General features: G+C 34.6%; 2 protein-coding genes across 2 annotated transcripts; both read right to left on the minus strand.

The window, feature by feature from the left end:
• Positions 1-1,614: 1,614 nt before the first annotated feature.
• LOC107029419 (gamma-tubulin complex component 4) lies at positions 1,615-12,837 on the minus strand. Its single transcript, XM_015230828.2, has 16 exons — positions 12,537-12,837; positions 11,461-11,752; positions 10,751-10,887; positions 8,608-8,706; positions 8,019-8,136; positions 6,973-7,242; positions 6,712-6,792; positions 6,559-6,642; positions 5,701-5,787; positions 5,211-5,266; positions 4,939-5,133; positions 4,449-4,674; positions 3,764-3,852; positions 2,722-2,875; positions 2,031-2,153; positions 1,615-1,951 (listed from the first exon to the last, which is right to left on the minus strand). The coding sequence occupies exons 1-16, from the start codon at positions 12,710-12,712 to the stop codon at positions 1,889-1,891; spliced, it is 2,250 nt and encodes a 749-aa protein (XP_015086314.1). The 5' UTR covers positions 12,713-12,837; the 3' UTR covers positions 1,615-1,888.
• Positions 12,838-13,073: 236 nt separating this feature from the next.
• On the minus strand, positions 13,074-17,473 carry LOC107029220 (U1 small nuclear ribonucleoprotein A). The gene is made up of 5 exons (XM_015230587.2): positions 17,213-17,473; positions 16,942-17,114; positions 14,494-14,587; positions 14,104-14,192; positions 13,074-13,640 (listed from the first exon to the last, which is right to left on the minus strand). Exons 1-5 carry the CDS (start codon positions 17,322-17,324, stop codon positions 13,347-13,349), a joined length of 762 nt encoding a protein of 253 aa, XP_015086073.1. The 5' UTR covers positions 17,325-17,473; the 3' UTR covers positions 13,074-13,346.
• Between the last annotated feature and the right edge of the window lie 402 nt (positions 17,474-17,875).

Here is a 17,875-nt window from a genome sequence, read left to right on the forward strand (position 1 = left end):
TGAACATAGTTTTCTATTTTTACCCTTATTAATCATCAAGTTTATAATTAAAATAATTAAATATTAATTAATTATTAGTTCCAAAATTAATTAATGAAGTGTAAAATTGGATGAACACTTCAAAAAGTAATGTTAAAATTAAACACTCAAGTTAATCTGAAAAATAAAAAATACCTCAAAATTAATATGAAATAGCGGGAGTAAAAATGAAAAAAAACACTAAAACTAACCTATTGTAATGGATGGACTAATTGTTTTGATTTTAGAAATTTACAAAAGGGAATAAACTCATTCTATTGAAATTTTTTTTCATTTCTAATCTTAAATTCAAAACCTTTGATCAAAGTATTCCCACCATTTAAATTCCTTTATTTCGTTTTTATTTGATACAAATTTTAATAAGTAAAAAAAAAAATTCAAATCTTGCTACATTAATATATAGATATATAAAATGTCATTTAATTTTGTGATCATAAACATATTACGTGCTTAAAATAAAACTAAAAAATTACTATAAAAATATATAAATAAATTAAAACGAATAGAATAGAAAAATCCAAACTACTAACCAGGTTTGGTTGGCTTTGTTAAATTCTCCCACCTAATTTTGTGTACATAATGGATTGGTGAGCCTCACAGAGCCAGGGGTTGAAAGTTGTATTCTCTGGTCGTTAGATAAGAAACGTTTTTCAAATCTAAACCAAAAGAGTTTGACTTCAAAATCAAGTCTACTAGGTACGGAATTGCGTTTGTTAGGAATATTTTATCATTAATATGGGATCGGATTTAAAACATGTTTAGATTTGGCGTAAAAAAATAAAAAGTAGATTTTAAATAAAAAATAACAAGTCAAATTTAAATAATTTGCAAGTCAAAAAAAAATAATTAGAGGAGCCTACTTTTAGTTTTTAATTTATCTTACATTATTTTTAATGAAAAAATTACATAAATTAATACATTTTAAAAAATAATTACTGATTTTAGCGATATTTTTTGTTTATTACCATTTATAGCAATACTGTGATAAATCTGTAATATGTATTAAAAGTGAATTATTTATGCAATATATTTGAATTATAATTGTTTTTGAAATATATTGTGTTTGTTTGGTAAAAAATGGTCACATTGTATTACAAGTGTATTAAAATGTGTGATAAATGTATTATCCATCATTAAAACTTGTATTATATGTGAATAATAAATTGTTCTTTGTAATATGTATTAAAATTGTATTATAAATGAATTAAAAGCGATCAAGTTAAAAAAAAATATTGTTGCTATAAATGGTAAATATTTTATTATTATAGCACATTTATGTAAGTTTCCCATTTTTAATCTTACCAAATAATTCCTAACTTATTTTTATATTTGTCAAACACTTTCAGAAATAAAAAATTGACTTGAAAGTAGGTTTGATCAACTTTTAAATTAATCGAAACTCCTCATCCTCTTAGAAGGTGTTTGGTTTGGCTTAAAGTTGATCAAACTTACTTTTAAGTCAGTTTTTGAATTCTGAAAGTTTTTGACAGAATAATCTGAAGTTGTAAACCTTGATAACACCTGATGGATTATAAGAACACACAAAGCATCACATAACCAACTCCAAAACAGTAGTCATTGAAAACCACTTAAGTTGGCAAAAACAAAAGGACATGAAATGTTAGATGGCACCAGTTGAAATTGCAAGGAAAGGTGGCAGATGCTCTTACTGCTTACAGGCTACAGCAATCGTTTAAATAATCAATCAACTATAAGTCAATTCTAGACATGGCGACTTACAAAGGCATGTAAAAGCACACGCGCACACTGGGAAAAGAGGGAAAAAACTAGCAGACAAAGGAAGGCTTACAGCAAAATTACATTGGGTGGCTTTAAGAAGAAGAAATTGTCACTGCAGAACAGATACGGATGGGCGAGGGTTGACAACATTGAGCACCCCTCTTGCAGTTGCCTGTTGATGAATAAAGTAATATAAATAACATAAGCAAATGAAATATGATGTTTTCCATGTAACTGCAGAAGAGATTTACCTCAAAGAAGGAATTGAAGTTTAGTCTCAAAAGAAATTGTCTAAGGAATGGAGCTCTCTGGCTCCCAGCAAGCCTGCTACTTCGGAGTATCGTGTATAGGGAGTTTGATTTTTTGTTGAACTCCTGAGAAGTCATCAAAAATATGAGGTATTACAGCAGGAACCAGTCAATAAATACAAGAAATAATTCAAAACACAGATCAACGACCATAGAGAAAAAAAGATCAAACTCAAGTACCGAATATAAGATTTCATCATTAGCAAGTAATAAATTCTTCAACAACAAAAGCCACTGATAATCTAGTGCAGGAGACTAATTTTTACGTCGTGAAGTAATTTTGATGATGAGTAAAATAAGCTGCCATCACATCTTTGTCAGCACTCATTAGTCAGATGAGTTGGGGGTTAATCAAGTGTTAGAAGTTAGATAATGACACAGGCGACTAAGACATCAACCAAAAGACGCTCTGGGGCTTGATTGGCTTCTATTTAAGAGTGTATTTAGATGAAGAATGTCAGAGGTAGTGAACAAACTACAAAGAGCAAAGTGTTTTGACCAATTTGTGTATGGAAAGTTCTTGCTTCTTAGTGATGAATTTGAATGGACCAGCCATCAATCTTATCTGAACATGTTAATCTTGGCTATCATGAGAAAATGAAACCACCAGAAGCATAAATCAACTCAATAGTACCTCAGCTATGTGCTCCAGTTCACTAGTAGTTCTATTGCTTTCGTCATTTTCGATCTTCCAACAGAACTGCAAGCATAGTTTCATGATTCCATCCAGAATTCTTGAGACAGAACCGATGTCCAAGAAAGATTGTGAAATTAGCGCAGCCAAGTATCTGAAAAACAGCCAATGTCCATCAACTTTTATATCAAACAACACACAACAATCACAAGAAATGACTAGCAACTATATAGTAATCTTGTTTCTGTTAAAAATAAGGGTTACTGAAAAAACTACTAGAAGTTAATAAGATGAGAACTTAAGGTGCAAAACGCAAAGTGTATGAACTCTGGAAGAAAAAAAATCGTGATACACTTCTAACTTATTAGGCAGAAATTTTTTTGCTTATGTTAGTTACTTTAGTGTGAAAAGGTTACGACAGTGGTTATGCAACAGTCGTCACATTGCAAAAAATAGTTCAAAACAGATAGAACCTATATCTGAGATAGAATGTCCCGCAGATGAAACAGTAAACAAGAAGTCTACAACTTAGATTCATAGAATTTTTTATAACAGTAGTGTCCAGGTCAGCTTGCATGCATCTCCACTAATTCTACTGGATACCTGCCACTTCCCACCAATAATAGGTAGTGTAACTCTGTTCACCAAGGCTGGAAGAGAGAAAGAAAATACCTAGCGTTTTTGTCCATACTGGGATATTAATGTGAGACCTTATGGTTCTCAACCCAATTCATTGTCCAGTAGGCCACACCTTGGGTGCAGATTCATAATGATTAACAACATTCCATTAGCTCCAATTCTACAATATGATATCAAAGTAGGTTCATGTTTCAACAACTAATTACAGTGATAATATTTGGCAATATACACCTAAATGGAAGACAAAAATATAAGAAGCATAAGGCAAAGTGTATGAACTCGGGAAGAACATTCGATAGATAACACAAATTTCAAATTCCGAAAGGCACTAATAGCAGCGGTTGCGATCACTATTCAATAGTTACTGGCAGCATAATACACATTGAAATGTTCAATTACTTACTCTTGATGAAAGCCCACAAGTTCCGTGAAATCATGAGAATTCTGAATATGAGATTGCAAAACGTTCCACTGAGATTCTATCACATCCACCTGGGAAATAAAACTTGTTAACTAGGTTTTTGCATAGTCATTATCGTGGAAGACAATGAAGAAACAAGACTTTCAAGGTTGTCTAACAGAGACCTTCTGCGAATGTTTCGTCAACTACTGATTAAGAAATAGGATCACAACACTAGTGGTGATGGACTATGACATGTTCTTTCATACGCATTAGTAAAGTTTTTTCAGATGATGTTGAAAAATGTCAAATTGTGACATTTATATCATATATAGGAACTAAAAACCTCAGATATGCTTTTGCAAGCTATAAGGTATCATAATTATTCACTATAAGACAGCCCATGTGAAAGTACAGAGTTCCAATATTCAACTCTATGCAGGTCCATGAAAATAAGCCCAGTTGTGCACTTCAAAAGTCTATTTTCTGCTGATGAACATGAACGAAGCTAACTGCCTGATTAGTTTAATATATCAAAGCTCATATATTCATGTGATCATCGAAATTCCAAAGTGCCTTTTAGCATTAAATCTATTACACATAACAAGCATTAGATTAAATAAAGTTGGACCGTCTATTAAGCAATAATAACTGACAGAATGCTCACAGATATCTTACAGGAAATTACCTGAATATAGAATTGAAGATTTCTGATCAAGAAGGCCATGTGCTCTCTAACATGCCACATTGGTCTAAGGCGTTGCCTTCGATGCTGGGGCACTGATGACTTTCTAGAGTCACTTCGAAGTTTAGCAAAATCAATATGATCTTGATGCATAGCAAAAGCCCATGATTTTTCCAACTCCATTTGTGTCCTTTTAAGACGGAGCAGATACTGGAATATCCTTTGATACCTAAACCAAAATACCAATCAATAACAAAGAGTAGTTGCTAAAGGTGTTGGCCGACAACAATGTCAAGTATATCATTCCTGTTATATCCTTATTTTATTCTCGTGGGTTGTTCTAATGAAGATATTCTGAAAGTCAGTGAAGACATTATGCCACCAGAAAAACCATATAACCAAGAATATATTTTCCAAATAAGATGAAAAAGATTTCTTCTTCTATGTTTGAAATAAAAAAGATAATAGATTTGATGGCAGCTGTAAATCTTACTTGGATAGAACTTCCGGCGTTACAAACAGCTGTAATGGCCAATCAATAGAATATTCAAGGGAAATGCCATCCCATCCATCAAGGGACACCTCCAAGGAAGCATCTGGGTGACCCACTGAGTCTCCATCTTTGTTCACTTTTACCTTGGGCTGATCAATTGGTGAGGGTTTCAGAGCGACTCCAAATGATGGCATCCTAACATTAGGAAAAGCAAAAGTGATATGAATTGTTAATACATTTTAAATATAAGAAAAATCAATTCATGATCTTACCGCAAAGACACCCTTGAAAAGTATCTATCCTCTTCACCAATAGTCTTTAAAGCAGCCTGCAGTGTAACCAAGGCAGTTCAAGGCTAAGATGATTGTAATGATTAAAAACCACGACAAAGACCATGCCAAGATCAAAGAAGAAGCAAATGGACAAAAAATTATGCCTCTGTCATTCCACTCAAAATTTGGTTGAAAATAAACAAAAATTAATGAAAGCATTTAAAAACAACATAATAGCCTTCTTATAGACAACTTATCAAAGACCTAAGCACATTAATCACCATTCAACAGGACTTTTCAAGATCATGAATTGATCTTCACGCAACCAACATCAGTAGCCTTTTAATGAGGCAGACAAGAAAAGAAAAGAACCAGTACGTAAAATGTAAAAGAGTATTTTATAATTTGGAAGACTTAATGCAAACAATAGAAAAATATGATAATAAAGGCAATATTCAATATAAACATTGTTGAGCTGTAAAAGACCTACTAGTTGAAATGGGACCATAAGATCAGCTTCTGCAGTAGATTGGCGAGGTGGTAAACGCATCAGCTGGCGACTCTCCTCAAGGAAACTCTGTCAGCAATACCTTTTGTTAATACTACTGAAGGAGCAAAAACTCTATTTGCACAAATCATTTACAGGAACAGCTTTCAAAAAGCATATGCTCTTCATGTAGATGTGAACAAAATGCTTCCCGCTCAACTAGAATAGTACTAGCTCATTGTGCCATATTCATAGCAACGAACACTTGTTTCTCACATATTTTTTTGACAATTGCAAGATAAATGTAACTCAACCATGACATAAAAACTTAGCTCTACTTATGATGCATCAATTAGTGCCTATGTCCTTCCACCAACAGAATATAGGGGTAAAAAATCACAAGCATGAGTGAGTTTATTTTCTGATGAAATTGCTAATTTAGTTGCTACCTATTAATATACATAGGTAGTTTATGTTTTGCAGATGATGTACTTCACACAAGGGACGAATTTTGTTTATATCATACAATAACAAAGATTATCTCCCAGAATATCTTCAAGATCATCTATACTGATATTTCCTTCATAAGAACCTTCAGCATGTGTTAAGTTTGGTTTAAAAACCCTAGGCTTTGGAGATGAAAACAGTAGCCACATAGATTATTCATAATACTAGTATAAAAGCCTAAAATGTTCCCTTCAATTGATCTTTAATTGAATTATGCAACTCACTCTGAGCTGCCTACCCACCCCACCCCCACCCCCCAAAAAAGAAAAATTAATAAATAAAGCAATCATCAGTAGAACAGGATATCATTATCACCGCAGTGAAACATGAGTTGTAGAAGTCAGTTCTCTTTACCTGGAAGAAATCACCCTTTTCCAAAAGAAAATAGTCTTTAAGAGCCTTTAAGTGCCCATTTAAATCGGCGCGCACAACAACAAGCTGCAAATAGGAATCATGTGTAAGTGCATCATCTGCAGCAAGGAAAAAAATGGTTATACGCAATTACACCTGCCACAGATGACTGGCTGCAACTGCTTTAATTGTGTCAATGGCATTCTCGAATGATCTCTTGTGGAATTCAGACGACTCCTATGAAAGAGAGAGTTTAAAATTTAGGCAAAAACAATAAATAGAATTTGAACTTAGCTTCAGGAGGGAAATATTCATCAGAGCAGGTTAAGAGAGGTTCAAACTTTGAATACATGTACCAAAGAAGATTATATCATTCACATCTATCTAAAAGACTGATCAAGCTTATTGAATAGAAACCTTTAAGTCTTGAAGCATAGATTCAATCTTATCAGCCTCTGCTTGTGGGAGTAAATCTTCTCCAATTAACATTTTATCCAAGGAGTTATTCTGGAAAGAAATCGTCATTGTATATCCTTGGGTCCTTTGAAATGCTCTTTGTATTTGCTGATGAGATGAACCATCCTTAAATTGAAAACCAGGACTTGGATTGCGAAGAACCCTAACAGCTTTTCCTGCAAAAAGAATGGATTCCACGACATGCATGGTAATATACTCTGGCAGCATATCCTGCATGGAGAGAGAGCATACAAATAGCATAAATGATGTTTGGTAGTAGGTTGACGGCAAAAGCTGCTCCATTCCATGTGAAGCTGACAGACATAGAGGGGGGAAAGGGGATGCATAATGGTGGAGGGTCACGGGATAAGAGGGCCAAAAGTAACAGGGAACGTGATAAAGTAAGATCGGAGAGAAGAATGACTCATATTTCATCGATGATGCAACGATTTTATTGTTAAATCAGTTTTAATCCCGGTGATGGAAAAGATTTTTTTTTCCTGATAGTCAGCTCTTGCTTTATTGAGTGATATAGAGGATAAATTCCTATTGTTCTTGTCTAAACCCACCTATCGCCTTTCTTCAGAGCAATAGAACATCTTTCTAACTTCATTCAGAAAACTGTTTCTAACAATTATGCAATAGATTTGCAAAGGAAAATTAATTTTTTTTCCAGATATGTCTAAACAATTTAGACAAACACTCCATTCATCCCATCTTTACTGGCCACTATTATTTAGACGAAATGGAATCAGAAGTGGAGATACAATAAACTTCTTGAGAATCTGGACCAGTTTCTCAGTAAAAACGATACCACTTTCAAGGAAAATATTGAGTAAATTTGCGAGAAAAGCTTCCTCTTGAGGAAAGTGGACATAATTTTGGTAAAACTGATAAGAGAAGTAGGAAACCAATTTTGAAGCAGAGGGAGTGCTTGCTATTATAGCACCAACAAAATGAACAACACAAAACATATCAAAGAAATACTTCATAAAAGAAAAACATACCAAAGAAATATGGAAGCCCAGGTGCCAATCATTTAAAGATGTATCAGCAACTGACAAGCGTGTCACTTTCTCAAGCAAATTTGAAGCTGATTCCTGTTCAGAGTCTTTGTCATCCTGACTAAAACATAATCACAACTTACTTAGATATGTTACGTATGGCTGTTTGAAAAGTAACAGGACATTTTGCTGACATAAAATGAATGTCCATCATGCACCATTATGATTGTTAGGTGGACTGACTACACTGACTAACATGTTTGGTCCTTCTAAGATGAGAAGCAATCCATGTGACTTCTTGATATAATCATGTCACTCCAGAAAAACAAATGTGTTCTACTATATGCACGGTGAAGTCTTGTGAATGAGGTGCTTGCTCCAGGCAAATTTCAGGTACCAGATAGTATGATAAGTTCTACACAAGTTGGGGGATCTACTGAAACACACAGCTCACAATCATACACCCTTAACTGAACGATCCACAACAAACAATGGACTAATATTATTAATCGATAATTTTTGATAAATGCCAAATGGTGCAACAGTCTTAAAATTATCAAATAGAATTAAGGACGCCCATCTCAGTGCTTACCTGCTGATGTAGAATTCTTTATATGGATCATGAAGAATTCCATAAACCACCCAAGAAGCAAGCTGATTGTACATGACCTGATGCCCATGCCATAGAAGCCTATGCTTAAAGAAAAAGAAAAGGAAACACGTGTAAAGCGGAGAACAATTGTTATTTTTATCCATTAGCTACAGTACTAGCAGAGATACCAGTATAGAGTTTGCAGTTTCTGATTCCACTAATAGTTCTTTTCCAACTTGGTCAAATTATATAGTAAGAAGAAAAATCCAATGGATGGCTACATTCTTGCAGGGAGGGTAAACATTTGCATCCTCAATAACAGAAGAAAAAAAGTGCATATGTAAAATTATAAGGCAGTATTTTGAAAAAAAATCCTGAGACTAGTAAAACTCAATCAACTTTCAAAGAGAATAAGTTTTCTCAATTTTCCACTTCCAAATGACCAATTTATCAAAAGCATCATTACCCACATTCAACTCTCTTATCTTTGATCATATATTGGTCATGAAGTTCTTGATAATACTCGGAAAAAGATGAAGTTAAGAAGAATGACTTATCTAGACAGAAATCCTTTCCCGCATCAGTTCTTGAGGATACAGAAAACAGTGATGAGTGATAACTTACCTCCATTATAGTGATATCAACAATATAAAAAAGTGGAATTAATAACACTACGCCACTCCAACTATACTTTTAATTTGGAATGTTTTGGAAGGGGAGCGGAGTTAGACAGGAAGATAAACCAATACAGGCACTAGAAAGGGGCAGGTCAGATGCACACATTAACATAAGTGCTAGTAAAGGACCAAGACTTGAGTCACTTGACTAATGATATCAATTTAAATTTCTCGCAAAATGCCCCATCTGTAGGTGTGGTTTTCTGTGAAGACGTCTGCATGCCTTATCAGAAAGAAAATGGCAATTGTACAACCACTACTAGCATGGTATTCAAAAACTGGACTTGTAAGCAACTTTTGTGAAGTATGGCAACAACCATGACAAATAGATAATCCACGAAAAAAGAAACAGAAAAACAGCCAAGACGGCAAAAAAATGTGATAAAGTTTTTAAAGGGAAAAGGGTAATATTTGCCCCTCTACTATTGAAAAAGGATAAATATTGCCTTTCTTTATACTATCAATCCGTATATGCCCTTAATGTTATACTTTTGGTCCATATATGCCCTTAATGTTTTAAATTGGCTCAAATTTATCCTTTCTCCACTAACCCCATCCATTTTAGCAAAAGACGCACCAAACCGACCCTTCTTCTTCCACCACTACCAAAAGTCACCAACACCTTTATCAGATGTATCATCACCTCCAACTTACTATATTAACCTTTCTTTACATACTACTAACTCAGAATATGCTAAAGCAAATGGTTGTAAAATTTGCCATCACACTGGATCATTTAAAATTTCAAGTTTCACATTAGTGTACAATATTTGAATTGAATTTCTGTTGCATGCAGATTTACACCCAATAAAAGAAAAGGAGGCAGCACAGTTAGAAAATAGATTTTGAGTAATCACATACAACCTACTCATAATTGTGTTTACAAATGTTAAGCTAGTCTTGAAGTTTATTGTTATGGATCTATGTTGATAATGTGATATTACTTAACTCCTAGATATGTGTTTTGCTATGCCTATGTATGAATTCTGTTCTTATAATCACCCATTTGGCAGTACATAAGGAGGCGTTTTTATTTTTCTTATGCTTGTTTAACTCTTAGTTCAAATCTTATACATACTTTGGAAATATCATTTCATGAGTTGATATTTGTTTTGAAGAATGACTTTTAAAATACCAAGATAATCTGTAATATTTATTTACATTTCAAACTTCAAATTATCATGAAACAAAAAAAAAGGAATGTGTTGGTGTGTAGATGGTTTATGTTTATGGTGATGGTATATATGGTGAAGGTGTTGGTGTGGTGAATTGTCATTTTGGCTAAAATGGATGGGCTTAACAGAGGACTGGCAAATTTGAGCCTCTTTTATGACATTAAGGGCATCTATGGACAGATGGTATAATATTAAGGGCACATATAAACTGATATACGAGGGAGGGCAATATTCAAACTTTTTCAATAGTAGAGGGACAAATATGACCTTTTCCTGTTTTTAAATGCTCACCTCTGAATGCATGTCTGTAATTCAGGAACCCCACAGTGGCAACGTTTGTGTAAAAGGTTGAGAAGTTTCCCTCCATAAATGTTATCACGTTCAATCTCTAGAATCAACTCAAACAGAGGAGGCAAAAGAACGAAGAACTAAAATAAGATATGTTAGCAAGTCATTTAAGGAACAAACACAAGGTCATTGAATGTACTGGAAAAACATGGGTACAAGGATAATATGAAACTTGAGGAAGCACCATCAAGCCTTGATCAGAGCAAAATAAGTGCCACATCAAGAACTAATAAAAAAATAGTGAAAAAGCAGAGAAATGCAGGTTCAGGAAGAAGAGATGAGCTACAAAAAGAAAAAGGAAAACAGAAACTCTAAAATCAGCCAAGCTCGCTTACGATTGACTAGGATAAAGAACATGGAGCTATTGTCCCAGAAGAAACATGCAAGAGAAGACTCGATACAGCCAAAGTGACCAGCTAATCTAACAATTTCTTAGGCCAGTTTTTATGTAGAAATTTAAGCAAATGAAAAAGAACAACCCTCATAGGGGTCTATGATTCAAACTAAGAATTCCATGACAATGTATTAAAGTGATGGTCTACATTTCTGCTTCTGCTAGCCTCTTTTCACAGAAGACATATAGTCATCAATAATGTGATCATAAGCAAAGAACAAAAGCAAAGTCTATTACATAGAGGAAACAGACGGCTCACCTTATTGAGGCCTTGAGTAAGTGTTGCCACGATAGGCAGTGCATCAGATAGTAACTTTTGCTCAATGTGGAGAACAGCAGACCTATAAACTGACAACACCTCAACAATACCATTCGCAATGGCCCTCCTGTACAGACTCTGCTTTGATGCTTTTCCTTTCAATAGTTGGGATGTCCTCAACAGAGGTGACTCATTGGGGGACCTAATCCAACTTAAATTACGCGACTTGGCTGCAAAGCGATCTAGCTCCCTGTAGTAAAATCCTAGAGTAATAATCCTCTCAATGACATCCCTGCACCCAAACCCAAAATCACAACACATTACAGCCAAATAATTATAAACTTCGTATATCAAAGGCCCTAGTGTCTCTCATAGGAGCATTTTATGCTTAAATGAAAAATGCAGCATACTTTTAGCTAGATAAGCAGAAAAGGCAGTCTAAAAATACACCAAGATTCCATATATTCCATAAAAAAGGAAATAATTTTTTCCCTAAAGCAATAATCCTCTCAAAGACATTGCTGCACCTAAAACCAAAATAACAAGAAGCACCTAGACTTCACAACCCAAGATTTTTTCAGAACAATTTTATGAACTAAACAAGAAAAACACATAGTATTACTTAACTAGATATGCAGATACTTCCTAACATAGTGAAGTACTATATATTTAAACCATCAAACGGAAATTAATTATTTCCATATATACAAAAAAAAAAAAAAAAAACTACTCCGAACTCAATTAAACTAGTTCCGGCTAGCTATATGAATCCTCACTACATTTCCCTCCATCTAGACTAGTTTTATTGCAAAATCAATCATTTGGGGTTCTCTAACACTATGGTTCCTTTACATATTGCTTACCACCAATTTTATTTTTTAAAAAAAGTAGATTTTTTTTTTTGAAAGCGCAAGACCGAAATCACAACAAATAGCAAACCTTTCAGCGGGGATTGGATGAAATAGCAATCAAGGGCAAGCTTTAAGATGGATACTCACATCATCTACTGAGGTTACAAATCTCATAAACATGACTAAAAATGAATTACATTACCGGAAAGACAATAAATTTCAAACCTTTCACTGGGTTGAACGAAGGAGACATCAGGAGCAAGCTTAAAAGTGGGTTGTTGAGAAATGGGTGCATCTGGTGATAAAGGAACTTGGGCCCCCGATTGTTCTTGTTGTTCTCTAACGTCGATGATGAGATCTCCGGTGTAACCCAACAGGGCAAGTAAGAGTTCGTGCAGCATAATTGAGTTGAACAAAAATAGGGTAAAGGTGAATTGAATTTGCTTTTAAGTTAACTGAAGAAGAAGAAGAAGAGTTTTAGATTTTGATTTTAAAAAGTTTGGAGAATCGTTGCTGCGAATGTTGGGGAAAAGCGGGAAAGGGTTTGGACAAAGTCCGAATTTTAACGGGTCGGGTTTGAAAAATGGGCTGTAAAAATGAAAATTCAAGAAAAATAGAACTCTTATTAACGCCCTAAACATTCTTTTTTTTTACTACTATATTATATTTAACGTCACATTAGCATCTTGAAAAAACATAATTTAAATTAGAAGTAAGAGAGAGTACTATATCAAAGATTGAACCTTATATGATGCGAACTTGAAGGTATCAAACAAGTGGATTCTGAATACTTCAACAATGTAGACTCTAGAGGCAAAGAGATTGTTTGTTCTCCACCAAATAATGTTTAAATGAGACTGACACTTCTTTGAAATGGTCTATAGAAGCACATCAAAATTACAAGGTGCTAGTACACAGCAAATACAAGGCTAAACTTAGATATCCAAGGATCATAAAGCTTAAAATTGCAACACTCAAATCCTAGTGAAAGTTAATGTTTTAATTCTACAGACAGCAGCTAAAATATAGTCTTATCTACTTCTTTGCATATGTAATCAACATGGGATTGTCGGCGGTAATTTTGAAGCCTTGCAGGGCCTGCATGGCAACAGTCGATTGCATCTCATCTCCATATTCTATGAAAGCAATTCCAGGCTTTGCCTCAACCATCCTAACTTCCTTAAAGCCTGGATATTGGCAGAAGAGCATTTGTAGCATCATTGGAGTAGACTGATGAGGAAGATTCTGCACAAACAATATGCTATTTGGCGGAGCAGGAGCCTCCGGTACTGCAGCTTTAGCTCCACCCATGTATGGTATTTGTGAGAACTGCAACAAGTGGAGAAGGGGAAACAATTACATTTGAGGAAGTTTCTGGTAAAAGCATCTAAGAAAATCACAAGTAAGCACTAATGGACTACATTTTAAACCTCTATGCATTAGAAGGGTGTAACTCAATACATCAAGATTTCACCAAAATGAGAGACAAATCACAAACTAATCAAGAACCCAGCAACAAACTTCTAACTCCCAACTACGTAACTTCCACTATCCATGCACCATGGAGCACTTTCAAGTATTGCTCCCGTTTTCATTTCACCCCAAGAAATGTGTTGTGTGCTTTAGGAAATCAGATTACATCTTTCAAAACGAAATCAAAATCACATCACCTGATAAACTTCGTATAGAGTGGTGACAGGAAAAGAGATGATACAATCCCATTAATTCAATATATATGACGCAGAAAACAGGAAACTCAACAAAGTTTCTGAAAAGAAGGGAAAATGCTTACAGGAGGTGCTGCACCATAAGCACCAGCATATGCAGGATTCCGGCCCATTCCAGCTTGATTAGCATCTTGCTGGTCCTTTTTCTTTCTCCCTGCTGGATCACAGTAAATGAATAGCTAAAAATATTGCAATAGTCAAGAAATTGTACTTTCACTACTTTTTTATTTAGGGGTGTGGTTGGGTTGTAGGAAAGGGGAGAGAGGGGGGGGGGGAGCTAATCACAAGTACAGAAGTTGACGGGTAAAATTTGTCTCCCCATTATTATATGTAGCTTATAGCAAACAGTATGTAGCAAACTTTATCAAATGACATGTCTTAGATGTATAGTCCAGCCTTCTCTAGGGATTCAAACGAATAGTGGAACTAGAAAATTTTCAAATGAAAGAACTTACCTTTATCCTCGTGCCTCTTTCTTTTTTCTCGGGGAACAAAAGTACCATCAGCTTTTGCTACAACATCAGATTTCGTCTTTGCATATTGTATTCTCTGATATACATATATGTGTGTCAAAAAACTATGTAACCAATCTATAGTACAATAAAACATATAACAGTAGGAATCAAAATGACATTTTTAAGACATAATTGAACTAAAGAAGTTAATTCAGGTGAAGATGAGAAATATGCATCTACTACACAATTGAAACTAAAGTCTAAAAGAAGTACAATTTGCAAAGTCACAGCTCACATTATGCTAAAGCAGCATGTACATTTCAGAATATACTCATTTGGATTTCCAGGTCAGAATATCTTTGACAAGGATTATCTTAACCAATCTCTGAGACCAGGAGATACAGTTGTTTATTGAAACAATGGAGCAGCTTATGACTGCAATTATCTATGCTGACTCCATTCTTCCATCTATGGACCAATACATACATGAATATTACAGAAGAACAAAACCGAAGACATCTGACTGAGGATGCAAGTAACGCATATCGAGGATTGATTATGTATGTCCTGTATAGACATCTTACCTATGGTCCATGGATATTACACTACAATGACAGAATGTGCTAAAAGGAACAAGGTCGACTAAAAATAAAAAGAGAAAACTTGTCTCCAAAAAGACCTATAAGCTCACATAATCAATTGGGACTTAGCAAGGATATAACACAACAAAGCAACTTTATAGATAATACTCAACAAATTGGGGATAAGCTTTAGTTGCTGATGTTACTCCTCCATTAATAGACCTGTAATGGGAGTTTCACTGGGATTGGTAACACAAAATGGGTTGTCCTAACCCATCGAGTTTTCTACCTTAGGTCATCTCATCATAAGTTCTAAATACACTTTGCAGAAACTGCAGAAAGACTTGCAAAGGCAGATCCAATTTGGTTGGACGGAGAATTCATGGGAGAGAAGGCTAACTATAATAATATTCTGGTGCTATTAAATATAGAATCTTATGAGTCAACGTGGTTTCTATATCTCCTCCATCTACCTCCAAATAACGAGACTAAGAACCGCTAATCTTGCCACTTGGTCATGCCGGATCTTAGCCTCATGTCATTAGCCAATGAACTAACTAATGTGCCCTTATCAGTCAATCACACTAACATATCAAATATCTTGAATCACAAGCATGATAGGTTTGGTGATTATAAGGAGTTCCTTGGTCTGGTCGAGATTTGTATGTCAGTATAGGATAATTGTATTATACAAAAGATCTAGTTTTAACCAAACTATCCTTCAAAAACAAATTATTTAAGTTATTAGAAACTTAAATAAAGCGGAAATGTAAAGGACACGCGTAGCCAATCCCAAGTAATTTAGGATTGAGACAACATTCTATGCTTGATAAATTTTGTATAGTTGTTTGCTGGATTACGACAAACATGCTCCAACTCCTTTGAGAAGCAATGAGGGAACAATCAAGATTGCTTCAAGTTGGATATAGTCTTTGATTTTTATCATGCTATTCTAGTAATGCATACAACATGTATTGGGGTTTTGAAAAGAATCCAATCCCAAGGAAGTTGCAATTGACTATATGAATCATCATTGAACATATCTCTTCAATTAAGCTCTCTAGTAGTTTGCTTAAATAAAAATGTCAAAAGCAGTTCAGTTCTTCTTTCCATATAGGGCTACTGGTTTGAAGACCTCAAGAACACTCATCCTTACTCCTAAGTCCTAACAGCTTTACTTCTGATATCCATCACATCCCCAAAGACAGACAGTGTGATAACAAATTCTCCCATTCACTCTTGATAACAACTTTATAGAGACACAAAATTGATATGACATGTTTAAGACTAAAAGTTTCAGAAGTCTTACAGTGACACAAATGTTTTGGCATATTTAAGTCTATAAGTTTCATAAGTCTTCATTTCCTTCTTAACTTAGTTTTGAGTCAAATTGTGTCACATAAATTCAACCAGTGGGAGCACTAAGTTTGACTATGAATAATAGTATTCTCTAATTAGCATAGGTAAGATGCCTAAATGCTTGAGCAATTAATATGTTCTAGGATCACTAATCGAACAAATATGGTTATGATACCTTTCCTACAGATCATTAATATTTTCAGGAAAATAAACTTAATTTTCTTTAGCTCCACCTATGTTCAGGCACCATATCCAGTACCAAGTCCATATAAAGACGAAGCATGGAGATTAAGGGGATTCACAGCCAGCATAAAAATACTAAATTACGATAAACCAATCAATATAAACCTACATATAGCTGAACCTCGATAGTTTGAGAGGGTTGATGGATTGATAGTAAAGCTGAATATATTTTGTGTCAATGAAGTAGAAATTGCAGTAAACATATTGCAACAGTAACAAGCCAGAATCCAGTAGTGAAGAATACAAAAACAATGGAAATGAGTACCATAGGCTTATCATAGAAAGGAAAACCCTGCATCTGGCGAAGTGCATTGCTAGCAGAAGAAACTTCCTCAAACACTACCCACGCCTGTCCTTTATGCTTTAGGGTTTTGAATGCTAAAACCTCCAGTATCTTACCAAACTGTGAGAACACAGCGTGCATCGATTTCTTCAGCTCTACAATTTAATCACCATCAATATATACAACACATTTTACAAACAGTGAAACACGAAGATAATGTTCTGCATAAACATTCGAGTCAAGTACGGAGTACCTTCAAGCTTAATTTTTTCATTGAGGTTGTTGATGTAAATAGTCACATTCGGTGGAACTTCGCCGCCGCTAGGGGCCGGATTCGGGTTCGTATTCTGGTTCGCCTCCGCCATGGCTGCTCGTCTACGCCTAGCTGCAACTTTCGCCGGTGAGGTAGAAACTTCAGTAGTCGTTAATTTCTCCAGAAATTTTTGGGCACGAATAGGGGTTCTAATTGGGCTTGGGCTGGACAAGAAAATGGGCTTGTAAAGGAAAATCAGCCCAGTTAGATCTTCTCTAATTATTTAGACAAATGATCCCTTCATTTAGACATGGCGATAAATATCGAGTGAAATGAAATCATGACTTGATATTTATATTTTGAAAATTTGTAATCTTGAACGATGTGTTCTTTGTTTTTGAATTTGGAATTTCAAATCAAAATCTCAAATCACATGTTCAAATGTTCACTTGAAATCATACCGTGTATCACATATTCAAACACAAATCTGAATTTGATTAAATCATAAATATATAATAGTAATTTGGAGAAAAAGAAAATAATTTTAAGAAAAAAAATAATAAGCATATAAATAAAATTTGAAAAGGTCATTTCTACTTTGACCTTGTTTTGTGTTGATATTTAATTAATGTCTTTCGATATATATATATATATATATATATA

This window comes from Solanum pennellii, chromosome 9 (assembly GCF_001406875.1).
Source record: "Solanum pennellii chromosome 9, SPENNV200".
Lineage (NCBI taxonomy): Eukaryota > Viridiplantae > Streptophyta > Magnoliopsida > Solanales > Solanaceae > Solanum > Solanum pennellii.